The sequence below is a fragment of the Mesoplodon densirostris genome, chromosome 6, assembly GCF_025265405.1.
Source record: "Mesoplodon densirostris isolate mMesDen1 chromosome 6, mMesDen1 primary haplotype, whole genome shotgun sequence".
Classification (NCBI taxonomy): Eukaryota; Metazoa; Chordata; class Mammalia; order Artiodactyla; family Ziphiidae; genus Mesoplodon; species Mesoplodon densirostris.
The window spans coordinates 15,336,597-15,350,283 of record NC_082666.1 but is presented as its reverse complement, the minus strand read 5'-3'; the positions used below and the strand labels follow the sequence as shown (position 1 = coordinate 15,350,283).

Sequence of the window (13,687 nt, the reverse complement as noted above, 5' to 3'; positions counted from 1 at the left end):
TTAGCAGAAGCACAAGATTGCTCGGGGAACACACGGGAAGAATACCTAGCCCAGCATGGAGTAGGGGTGGTCAAAGACTCTCTTCTAGAGGAAGCAGCATTTTTAGGCTGAGATCCAACGGATTAACAGGAGTTAGGGGAGTTAGGGGATGGGAGATCCACAGGAAGAGTGTTCTAGAAAGTGGAAACGGCATGTGCAAAGGCCTCAGGAAATACTACTCTTTCCAACTAAGAACCAACTTAGCCATCACCTTTCTTTCTGATTAAGGTTCATCTTTTTTTGTTTGTTCATTTACTTCCAAGTTCCCTAGAGAAGAACAACTTCCGGCACCTCAGAGAAGATCACAGCTCTGAAGGGAAGAATGACACAGAGCAGAGATCTGTCAGCTCATTAGAGGAACAGCACTTCTTACAATAACAAAGGTCAAGGATCCTGGTCTCTTACAGGCAGGGAGTGAACCTGAGGTTCAGAAAAAGAAAAGGCGGCTCACTGTGCTGCTGAGTTTCAACCATTGGGGGGCGCTAAAGTAACATAACTTTCAGGGTAACCTTACATTGGATCCCTGGAGACCTTTGAGGACATTGTCAATATTGCTGTGTAAAGCAGGCACCTGGTTCAGGTGACTGTGCTCAGTGAGCTAGGGAACACTTAAATGTCTGGAAAAGAGGACACTATCAACAAAAGCCAAGGTACTCCTGAGATCTGGAGATTATAATCCAACCTTCATCCCTGACCCTGCTCCTGCTCCTCTGCTGATAGGACCTCTTAGCCACTTTCTCCTTCCTTCAACAAGCAGTACCTGAGGAACTGCTGGACGAGATGTTTCCTTCCTTCTAAGAACACAGAAGTGCTACCTGGAGATTCAAAACTAAAGTTCAGAATCCAAGAGACAAAAGCCTTAACTGATGATTAAAACATAAAGTTGCATCATGTCTGGTAAATAGTAAGTGTTCAATAGATATATTTCAAATATTGAATAAGCCAGTGATCTATTATGAAGACGAAAGAAAATAAGCCTGGGCATGATAATTATGGAAGACTTTGTGATGTGCTAGGATGTGGGTAGAGTCTTGAGACACGAGCCTGGTCTCAGTGGATAAAGAAGGGCATCCCCAGCGTCCCATGGAGAAGGCATACGCTGCACAGAGTTGGGTCAGTGTGTGCATACCTTGTATCAATCTAAGTCTTGTTCAAGGCAAGAGCTCTATATCTTCCTTTTGTTTCCCTCAGCTTTGTTTTATTTTATTCTATATCCTAATTACCTAATATAGTAATATTTTTGATGGATTTGCTCTTTTCTGACCTATTTCATTAAACATTAAATGTACAATCTCTTACAGTGCTAAGAGGAAGAGGGAAAAATACAGGTTCTGTTTTGGTTGAGTATAAATATTTTTCTATCCTGTTCTTGCATCAGAATGTGGCCCCCTGTAGATCTCTCGGAGCCCTATGGGAGTCCTCCACCTGTTGTCTTGTACCTGCTAAGTTCTGCTTGTCAAATTCTGTCCATTTCTGAAAAGCACGAGGTGAGGAGAACCACAACAAGGACTGTACCTTTTGTAAAAAGTCAGCCTGACCCCCTTCCTGTGAAAGCCTAGGGATTTCAGACTCTGGCAGATAAAGGACTTGATGGTTCCAGCAGTCACTCTGAACCTCAGTGTAATGAAGGCATGCAGGTCAATTACCCATCTGTTTGTGTTTCTATTGCCGTGAATTACAGTATCTATCGCTGACAGCTCATTGGAGTGGAATGGAAATAAGATGATAATTCACAGGGTGAAACTGTGCAGAAAGGGCAAAAAGGCTATGATCTCATTCAGAAGCTCAGCCCTGTCTCCATGACGGGTCATTTGCACTCCAGGAAATGAAGAAAGGCAGCTACCTGGGGGGAAAAGTGGGTGGGTTCTGGCTCCCCCTTCTGGATAGAATAACCTTTTGTTTTCCCAGGTATCATCATCTATCCTGCGGGATCTTGAGGAGTAGACATGGAACTCTTGGAGGAAAAATACAGGTAAACGATATTCTGCACAATAAAATGAAAACCTTTTTAACGAGCAGAAGTTTTGAGGGGTGAAACAGGTTGCCTTAGTAGGCAGAGGGCTCCTCATCACTGGCAGTATAGAAAGGTGACCCTGTAGGGATGCTCCAAAGAACCTATCAATGCATATTCAGTGCCCCTCCCTGCAGTGTCCTGCCTTTGAAAAAATTACACACTCCCACCCTCTGAACTCAGATAGGTTCCCATGACATGTTTTGGTTAATGAAATGTGCAAGTGATGTTTGCAACTTCCAAAACGAAGCTATGAGAACCAACATATGGATCCGTCAGATTCTCTTTTCCCATCACCACAAGAACAACAATGTTCCATCTAGAGGCCATGGCTGTTCTCCAGATAAGTGCCTTCTTCATTCTGTGAAGCAGAATCACAATTGACTTGTGACCATGATGTAGCATCGGTAAGAAATGAGTATTTACATTTGCCAACCACTGAGATTCAGGGATTGTTTGTTAGCACAACATAACCTAGCCTATACTGATGGATACAGGAAGTGGCAAACTGGGGCCCGTGGGCCTATTTTCACAAATTAATTCTATTGGAATGCAACCACACAGATTGAAGTATTGTTTACAGCTGCTTTCACATTACAATGGAAGAGCTGGATAGTTTCAACAGAGACTTGTGTGTGACCCACAAAGCCTAAAATATTTACCATCTGGCTCTTTACAGAAAAAGTTGGCCAGCCAGTGTACTAGTTGATCATGAAGATTCTTTCAACCTTGATTTTCTGGGTCTATTCTGTGCTGGTCTTATTTCAATTATTAAGCAAATAGGCATCTATTAGGTGCCAGGTATTCTTTCAGGCACTGGCTAAAAGGCAAGGAACTAGAAACAAAATCCTTGCTCTCATGGAACTTAAGTAAGGCAGACAATCAGAGGAGGATTTAAACTGGCAAAAGGGATTGGGGGCAGGGAGACTTCTAAATGACAATTTTAACTTTGAAAAAGAGAATATGGTCTAAACTATGAAATCGCTAACGATAAGGAGGCCAAAATACTTTTTTTCTCCAACATAATTTTAAAATTCAATTTCATAAAATTGCAACATGAAGATGCCCTTGAAGCTTTAAGAAGAGGTTGAGTCAATTTAAGCCTAAGCTTCTTCATAGAATTCATGATAAAAACCAAATGACACCTCTAAGACTCTCTGTCACCTGATCCCTAGATCAGCTGATGTCAGCAGATTCTTTTCTCACCTAACTCCCTTTTTTTGCTACATCCTGTACCACGACCACTGCTGTCCCCCAAATGCTCCAAATTCTCTTTGTTCAAATTTTGGCTCCAGCTCTTATTAACGGCATGACCTTGGGAAGTTAAAACTAAGAGGCTTAACTTCTCTGATTTTCAGTTTCCTCATTAAAGCTTCCTGTGTAGGGTTTTTGTAAAAGTTAAATGAACAATTTTATACCTTGATTGTGGTGGTATCTTGATTACATGATTGGATATGTTTGACATATTCATAGAACTGTTCACCTCAAAAGGGTGAATTTTTCTGGATGTAACTTACATCTCCATGAATGGGAAAACAAAATCAATTATGTAACCCATGTGAAGCTCTTAGTACATGATAGTTATCCAACTAATGTCATTTCCTGTCCTCACCCTGTTTTCTATTGCTTTCTCTGGAAGCTTTTGACAATCTGAGGCATTCTCTCTGTGGGCAACCCAAGCACCTTGCACATAACTCAAATTCTAAGAGAACACGTATTGCATCATACTATGTGTGTCTATATTCATGTTCCTCCTGTTCTGTGAGCTCCTTGAACGCAAGAGGCAGTACCTCATTCACCTCCCACTTCCTTGTTATCTGGCACATTAGTGGGTACCCAGTAAATGAGTTTGAATGAAGGTGAATTTAGAGAGGATGTGTTTCAAAGAGGACTGTGTTTCTCTGTTCTGGGCTTAGCACAGCCCACCTCTCTAGAGCCATCCCTCATAAGCAGGACCTGTATCATCTTTCCCAACATCATAGCTTGAAACCTGAAGCCACTTTAACTGCAGCTCAATAGTGAAGGGGACAGGTGCTCAGAAACATCTGAGTGAAAAAATGCACAAATTGAAAAAACATCCTAGGAGAACAAGGATGCTAAAGGCCTTGACCCCTAATTTCAGCACACATTTTGTTTGGGATCCATTGCTACAAATTATGATTCTTGAGAACTATAACTGCCTTTTCATTCTTTCCATGCTATCAAGCACAACACTAGATCACAGTAGGTGTGTAAAAATAAAACTGTTCAATTCAGCCACTCTTAGGAAAGTCCTTTCACTCACCATGTTATTGAGGCAGGCACTGTACTAGATGCTAGAGATACAGAAATGAGTATGACGGTTTCTGACCTCAGCGGGCTCCAGTTGGGTAGGAGAACAAAATTCATAAATGTACAATTAAAATAAAATATGCACACATTTCAGCAAAAAAGGAATAAAGAAAAGACCTCTACTTTTGTAAGAGTAGAGGAGTTTGGAACAGTTACTGTGGACAGGATTGAACCCAAGTGAAATTATAGTCCAGCATTTGCCAAGTTGTGTAACACAGAATCATAGACCTGCAGATGTAACCAAGATCAAGTACATTCAGGAAACTCTGTACATTTAATCCAGCTCGTGAGACTCCTAATACACATTAGCCCAGTTAAGGCGCTGAGAAGTCCTGCAGTAAATAAGTGTGGTTTATGTTATTTAATCCAGTGTTTCAGTATTATTGAGCTTTTGCTACATTTCTGTTTCCTAACAAACAGCCTCCAAATCCCGGTGGTTTACAACCACGAAGGTTTATTCCTGCTCATGTTTCATGCTGGCTGGGCTCTGGCTCTGCATCAGATGTCTTCTTCTTTTGGATCTATACTGAAGGAGTGGCCTCTCTCAGGTATATGGCATTCTCATAACAGAGGGAAACAAAAGCCAAGCCAGGCAATGTCTCCTCAAGGGCCTGCTAAAATGAGGCATGCATTATATTCTCTTACATTCCATTGGCCAAAGCAAATCATATGTCCCAGTGCAATGTCAACTAAGTGGGGTGTATACATCCCACAGGACAGCATTGCCTGTCACAGGCAATGCACTGGTATGTATAATTCTCTCAGGGAAGAGAGAGATGCAATCATGCAATCTACCACAAAATAAACTTATTTTTCCACCAAAGCTTATTTTTTAAAATTTAATTGCCATATGATCCAGCAACTCCACTCTTAAGGTATATACTCAAAAGAATTGCACAGAAGTATTCAAATAAAAACTTGAACACACTGTTCATAGAAGCAATATTAACAAAAAGGTGAAGACAACCTAAATGTCCATCAACTTATGAATGGGTAAACAAAATGTGGTCTATCCACACAATGGAATCTTAACTCAGCCATAAAAGAATGAAGTATTGTTACATGCTACAACATAGATGAACCCTGAAAACATTCTGTTACATCAAAGATGCCAGAGGGCTTCCCTGGTGGCGCAGTGGTTGAGAGTCTGCCTGGCGATGCAGGGGACACGGGTTCGTGCCCCAGTCCAGGAAGAGCCCACATGCTGCAGAGCGGCTGGGCCCCTGAGCCATGGCCGCTGAGCCTGAGCGTCTGGAGCCTGTGCTCCGCAACGGGAGAGGCCACAACAGTGAGAGGCCCACGTACCGCAAAAAAAAAAAAATGCCAGAAACACACACAAAAAAACATATTGTATGATTCCAATTATATGAAGTGTCCAGAATAGGCAAGTCCATAGAGACAGAAAGCAGATTAGTAGTTGTCTGGGGCTGGAGGGAGTAGGGAATGGGAAATTACTGCTTAATGAATATGGAATTTCCATTTGGGATGGTGAGAAAGTTCTGGAAGTAGATAGTGATGACACTTGCACAACTCTGTGAATATACTGAATGCTCCTGAATTGTGGATTTTAAAATGTTTAAAACATTAAACTTTGTGTGATATATATTTTATCACAGTAAAAAATTAAGATTCAAAGCAAACTGATTTGACAGTTCAAATAAATTTAAATCAGTAAATATTTATTGAGCGTATACTACAATCTAAACACTGAAATAAGAAGTGAATAATGAACACATTAAAAAGGATATGATTCTAATTTCGGGGAATTTAATTGCAATTTAGTAGAAATATGAACAATTGTGCACATGAAACAAGGTAGAATGTATCTAGAACACAGTAGAAGTGCATTGAAAGTGCTACATTTGCAGTGCCAAAGAAGAGCTTAATTCTGCCTAAGATGTATTGTGAGGGAAAAAAATAAAGATTGACTTGATAATCTTAAAAAATAAACAGGTACCGTGTTTGAAGAGAGTCAATGTATAAATTTCCATGGGTGATTTATTTAGGTTTTGGCCATCCTGACGCCTGATTTGTGTACAATCAGAGACCAACAAGGAATCAAGTGGGATGTGGTGGTTAAAGTAGGTCAAACTGTCACATTGATCACTGATCAGTCAGGAGTTCCATGATGCACACTCGGACACAAGTTTATTGAAAGGTATAGCCCCACGTGACCACATACCAAATGATAAATCTTCTGATATTCCCTCCCCTCAACACCAGCTTATGCTCCATCAGCATTTCCACCTCTTTCTGTACAAGTCTGAGTCTTGAGTCACCAAATTATTCCAGATTTCCCCTGGTCAGAGGCAGCCCTTTTTATAGTCATCTATACCTGGAATGTTGCGAGGCTTTCATAATCGTCTGTTATAAAGGTATTTGATCTTTTCTGGTTCTGGATTCTTTTGAGAGTATGAGAATAGCTATGGAAATGGCACACCTACGCACATCCACAAGTTGGCAAGTAATTTTAGGAAAATCACAGACTTTCTAAAGTAAATAGCAGAACCTATCAGCACATAGAAAGCACTATACAACTACTTGCTCCAATAAAAACCATGATTATATGTTCCAGGTTGAGACACAATATGCTACACACTTTTAAGAGCACTGGCATTGAGTGGACCTGTGTTCAAATTCTTGCTCTGCTGGCTACAAGAACGTTACTTAACTTCTGTGAGCCTCAATCTGCAAATCTGGAAAATGGGTCTGTGTTGAGGTTTCTGACAGATTAATATAAAGGAATAAGCTCTATACCTGGCACATGAGAACTATCCAGGAAGTCATAGCTATTATTTTGTATCAGCCCTCTTGGGTTTTAGGTCAGGTGCTTTCAACATATTTTTCAAATAAATGCAGAACCATGACTCCGAGGCAGTGGTGTTTTTATTCCCATTTATTAGAAGACCTAAAGAAGCTCAGAAACTTAATTAGCTAGTCCAAGGACTTATCACTATCACATGTGCTCTCAGGCACTCCCTATTTGTCCTCTGATTGAGTTTTAATTGATATCTTCAATCCACTTCTTAAGAGGAACTTCACTTCTCACAAGGCAGAGAACATGGTGCTCCTTGGCTCATAAAGGAAAACCAATATTTGGAGTCAAGCAGTTGGGTGGAAGTCAGCAATCCCATTTGTCATGAAGGCGCTGCTCTTTTATTCAACAGGCTTTACAGACAGAGCCACAGGAAGACGGAAACACGGATTCCCATCAGTGCCTCCTAGGCCCCTGCTAATCGACAAGAAGGCCCTTTAGTCGCAAGTCATTGCCGGTGACCCCGGGCTAATTCTTAATGAGGATTCAGCCCGAACTGCTGACTAGAGCAGGCTCTGGCAACAATCACTCCGCCTTCCACTGGGGTCACAAGGCCATGTGGGGTGATGGGGCTTCATGAAAAGAAGGCCTGATGACGTTCCTTCCCCTCTTCCTCGACTACTGCAGCTGGGCAGGGACTTATTCCCATTCTACCCACATCCAGAATGTGTTGTGCTGACTCAAGGCTCCCTGAGAAAAGTAATCATGGATCCCAGGCGGCTAGGAACCAAAAACCGGGGGATCTTGGGAAAGTGACTTCACCTCTTGGGGCCTCAGTTTCTTCATCTATGTAATAGGGAGCATGATCCCTATCTCTTAGTTGGTGGGAGGGATAAACTGGCTCATGGATATAAGCACAATATGCCTAAGAAGGAAAAACAGCTCAAAATAACGTTAATTTTAAACAGTTCAAATACTCTGTTCCCCTCTATTACTTGCTGCAAGATGATTTTAAAAATCATTATCTTCAGGCTTCCCTGGTGGTGCAGTGGTTGAGAGTCCGCCTGCCAATGCAGGGGACACGGGTTCGTGCCCTGGTCTGGGAAGATCCCACATGCCGCGGAGCAGCTGGGCCTGTGAGCCATGGCCGCTGGGCCTGCGCGTCCAGAGCCTGTGCTCCGCAACGGGTGAGGCCACGACAGTGAGAGGCCCGCGTACCGCAAAAAAAAAAAATTACATTACTAAGACTTCCAGAAACCTCTCTCATCTCTCTTCAGTCACTTCCCCATTCCTCCTCCACAAAGGTTAATGCTCTTTGGAATTCTAAAGCAATGTATTTGTTTTACTGTTTCTGAGCTGTGTAAGAATGGAATCATGCAGCATTTCCTCTTTCGTGTCTGGCTTCTGTTATTTAATGTTGCATTCATGAGATTCTTCTATATTTTTGCATGAAAGTGTAGTTGATTCTTTCTCATTTCTGTATTGTAGCCCATCATGTGAATGTATGACAAGTTATTTACCCATGTTTTTGTTGATGGGCATTTGGGGCTATTTCCATTTGGGGGACTATTTTGAACAAAACTCCTATGAACATTCATGGTTTTTGGTGAACAAAGGTAACATTTCTGTTGGGCATATTCCTAGGAGTTTTAATTGTTAGGTCATAAGGTGAGGACATATTGAGTTTTCAGTAGAAGCTGCCAAAAAGAGTTTTCCAAAGTGATTGTACTAATTTATTCTCCCAGGAGCAATGCATGTAAGTTCCCAGTGTTCAACATTGTCACTCCTTGATACTGTCAGATTTTTCAGTTGAGCCAGACTGATCAGTGTGTTATGACACTGTTTTAATTTACATTTTCTGAGGACTAATAAAGTTAATCACCGTTTCAAATATTTATTAGCCATTTTGATATTCTTGTTTGCAAAGCGCCTGTTCATGCCTTTTACCCATTTTCTTGTCTTTCTGGATTGTCTGCCTTTCTCTTATTGGTTTTAGGGGTTATTTACATATTTTATACATGAGTTCTTTGTCAGATACATTTATCACCAATATTGCCTTCCACTCTGTAACTTGCATTTTCATTCCATGAATAGCATCTTCTGATAAACAGGAATTCTTAATTTTAAAGTAGTCCAATTTATCAATCTTTTTCTTTTACTTCATGCTTTATGTACGCTACTGAATAAATATCAGCCTACCCAAAACTCATGAGATATTCTTCTATTTAAGAAGTATTTTTGTTTTACCTTCCACCAGGAGAATATTTTTCCTCCTTTTTATGATTCCTCTACCTAGACAGATAGAATGGATTGCCTCCTTTTCCACATCTCTGTAATAGTATGCATTACTTTTACTAGCTCTACTATATTACACACTACCTTGAATCATATGTATTTTCCTGTCTGTCAGCTCTATCTTATTCCCACTCTCCATTCACTCAAATACCTAAATCTTTCATGGTCTTTTCACTAAATCCTGGTAGTGACACCTCCTAAGTAACTCCAAAATTGGTCTATTTCTCTCCATCCCAACTGTTGCTTCCATGGTTTCAGTCTGTGACATCTCATCTTCAATACTGCAGTAGCCCTTAACTAACCGGTCACCAACCTCCAAACTACTCCTCTCTAATTAATTGACCACACAGTAGCCAGAGTGATCTTCCAAAACATTAATCTCTTCCTGCTACTTTGTTTTTTAAAACCCTTTTATGGTTCCCATTACTCTCAAATTAATATTCAACTCATTAATGTGCTACAGAGGCCTTCTAGGATATGACATATTATTTTGCCTTTCTCACCATTGACATCTCTGCTTTAATCTCTTAAGATCTTTTCAATTTCCTTGAATGCCATTCACGAGGACTCTGCTCCAGAGCTATGTCCCTGCCCCCTTCTTCACTCTTCAGGTCTCATTCTGTGCATCCTTTTATCAAGAAAGCTTCCCTGATTCTCTAGTAGGTGAAATCTCCATACTACTGGGTATCAAAGAACCCTCACAATTTTTTTCCATCCAAACTCATTGCACATTATTATTTGTCAAAACCCATGTTTTTTGATAGAGTGTATATTTCCTTGGGGCAAAAAGTATGTCTGTCTTGTTCACCACTGTTTTCTGTGCCTAGCTCAATGACAACATGAGTTCTTGAAAAATATTTGCTGAATTGAGTTGAACTGATTTGTGTTCATAGGCCCAGGATCTAGCACTGAATTTGGCACATAGTCAGTCTTGATAAAGGTTTGGTGATTCAGCATCTTCCTAAGCATCAGTATCGATTCAATCACCAACACGGTGGAATGATGATTAAATAGTTTCTATAACATCCCTACCAAACGTCACCATCATATAACCCTAATAACAAGAGAGCCACTAGGGCTTCCCCGGTGGCACAGTGGTTGAGAGTCCGCCTGCCGATGCAGGGGACACGGGTTCGTGCCCCGGTCTGGGAAGATCCCACATGCTGCGGAGCGGCTGGGCACGTGAGCCATGGCCGCTGAGCCTGTGCGTCCGGAGCCTGTGCTCCGCAATGGGAGAAGCCACAGCAGTGAGAGGCCCGCGTACGACAAAAAAAAAAAAAAAAAAGAGAGAGCCACTATATGCTTCAGCAGGACATTCCCGGTTTGGACATGAATGTGCATTAGAAGATCTATTTTATACTGAGTTTAAACTGAGATCTAGTTTAAACCTGGGATCCTTGTAGTTTCCCACATGTAGATCAGGTTTGGCCCATTTTATCCATATTATTGAATTTGACTAACTTTTCTGCAAGACAGCCCTTTAGGTACCCACAGACACATCCTTTTGCTCTAAGTCCACCTTCATCAGTTATGTATTATAAGACACTCTCCTTCAGTTTCTTGATGTCCCTCCTGAAATGTGTTGCCCACACTTGGACCCAATCCTCCAGGTGTGCTCTGACCAATCTAGAACAGAACAAAGCTGTCATCTCCTTCTTTTGTGTGAATAACATACTGCTAATAATGTAACCAATGGCAGATCTGGGTTTTAGAACTGAGGCTTAGGCTACAGGTGCTTATTGAGAAAAGGAATTCAAAATTACATGTGAATATGAATATGCAGAATGAGAAAATTTAGGGACTTAGAAGGTGAGGGAGCCCTGGATCTTAAGCTTCCTTAGGTTCACTGTAAATCAGCTTCCAAATGGCCCTAAGATCTTAATAAATTCCTAGTGAGATCCTGTTAATCCCAACTAAATTTACTCTGATTATAACTCACCTCCTACATGCACAGCAGGGTCATCAGACACAGACCGGAGCCGTACTTCCTGGATTCAAACCCTGCTCTCACTCCACAAGCTCACTGTAGGCATCACAGGAGCTAATATGGAAAATCCTGGTGCACCCAAGGTAGGTCTGTCTTCCTTATTCATTTCTTATCAGGCATTACCAAACTCATCTGTCTACTCTTTTGTCTACCAAAGGGGTGTAGGATTATTCTTCATGTATTTGAGGTTTTGCTTTGTTGGCTTTTGTTTTAACGCTAAACCACTCTCTTGGCCTGAATTTTCATTCATTGCTCCCAAGTGACACTATCAAGCTTGCTCTGTACCACTTTCCAAACATCTTCTATAACAGGAGCATGAATCAAAGAGTTGCCAAGAAATCAGAATATAAAAGTCATATTAGGCTCTGTTTAGCTCGACCTGCCAATCTCAACCCAACTTTCCTCCCACTGACATTCAGAATCACCTTTATCAGATACCTTTCTAAAAGGTCACATTCTTAGTTTGCTCAAAGTTAAAGCATATGCCATTTTTTATGACTATAAAGTTAATACACGATCATTGTAGAAAAGTTAGAAAAGGAATTGGAAGACTAAAATAAATCATCTCTAACCTAATCATCCAGAAGTAACCTCTTTTAACATCTCGCATAATTCCTTGCAATGTTATTTTTCCTTATCCTTTTACATTAAGATCATGCCATACATTCACTCAGAAACCATCCACTTTTTAATTAACATTATAGTAAATCATTTTCACGTATCCTGAAAATTCTTTATAAACAACATTTTAGCACCTGCCTAATATTATGTTGTATGGATGCTACATAATTAATTTAGTCTCCTCATGTGGAAAATTGAGATCTTTACATTGTTTTTTCTTTGCTATTATAAATTATGCTTTTTAAAACAGTACTATCTATACTTAAAGTTTTATCATTTTTCCCCCTACAATCTCCCCTCCTCTTTATGATGAATTAATCAGGATAAAATGACTATTTTAAAGAGTATATTTTCTTCAAGGTCTTGAGTATATATGGAGCACATAACATGTACCTGACATATAATAGATAATAAACAAATACAAATATGTATGTATTTCATCAAATTAATCCTTAGAATTGTTGCAATTTCACTAGCCATGCCTAAGAGGATCTGTCTTTCTATATTCCAGCTGGCATTGAATGTTCTCATTTGTAAACTCTGCTAAAAGCACACACATATATACACAAATACATAAATGGGTGTATGAATATACTGAAGACCACTAATGATGAACAAATAAGGAGAAAGAAGTTTACATAGAACCAAAAATTCTATAAAATGCCCTATAGTTCTTGGAATTCAAATAATATCTGCCAAAATACATTGAGAATCAAACACAATAATGTAGGAAATAGAGGCTATGAAATGAAACTTTAATATATATTAGATCTGGAACATCTATAAATAATACTGTTTAGACATTTTCATCAAAATAATCAGATAAAGCTCACATTTCCATACTTTATATCTGAAAACTAATTAATAACCATGAATTTAATGTCCCATATATGTTAAAATTTTTAAAAAGACATCGTATCACAACTGTCTTAATTTGCATATTTTTATTTTTTGTTGGTTTCTCTGCCTTTCATCTTAGTTTTCATTCTCCCTCCACATCATGCCTCCTGATACCCTCTCATCCCTCCTCCCCCAGGCTGCTCTCCCCTCCCCCTCTCTGTTCCCATCATTTCCACTGACATCCTACCTTGAAGGTGCAGTTTGCTCTCCGTGCTTTGCAGAAGGACGGAACTCACAGAGTCCAGATTGTCATAGCTGTTACAGCCCAGAGGCCCAGTGCGTGTCTCTGTGACCTGGAGTGGACATCAAGGGCGACAGATGTGAGACAGATGCCCTTGTCTGGGACAGATCCTGCAGAGTCAGCCCCCAGCAGAGCTCAGGCAGCAGAGAAAGCCTGACCTGAGCCAGTGGCCACTTCTTGAGCTCCTTGCCTGTGTCAAGGACCATGCCTGACTGTTGCCAAGCAGACAACGGGATAGCAGGGCAATCCAGCAGACTGGAGCCAGGATGCCCACGTTCTATCCTTGGTTCTCACTGCACAAAGCCATTTTAAGTATTATATGAACTAAAAAATAAGTGGAAACACTATAGTGTATTTCAAAAGCATGGGCTTTGGAGTTAGGAGAGTCAGTGTTAAATCCTGGCTGCGCCCTTTATTTGCTGTGTGCCCTCAGGCAGTCACTTCTCTAAGCTCCTGCAACCTGAAGCTAGTAAATCCTTCCAGGAAGGTGGTGGGACTAAACCTGAT

General features: G+C 40.6%; 1 protein-coding gene across 1 annotated transcript in view; it reads right to left on the bottom strand.

The window, feature by feature from the left end:
* Nucleotides 1–13,687, bottom strand: part of BRINP1 (BMP/retinoic acid inducible neural specific 1) — a 137,074-nt gene that overhangs the window by 43,464 nt on the left and 79,923 nt on the right. Inside the window, exon 4 of the mRNA XM_060101631.1 lies at nt 13,127–13,232. Within this exon, the coding sequence (XP_059957614.1) occupies nt 13,127–13,232 (106 nt within the window). The remainder of the gene's footprint in view (nt 1–13,126; nt 13,233–13,687) is intronic.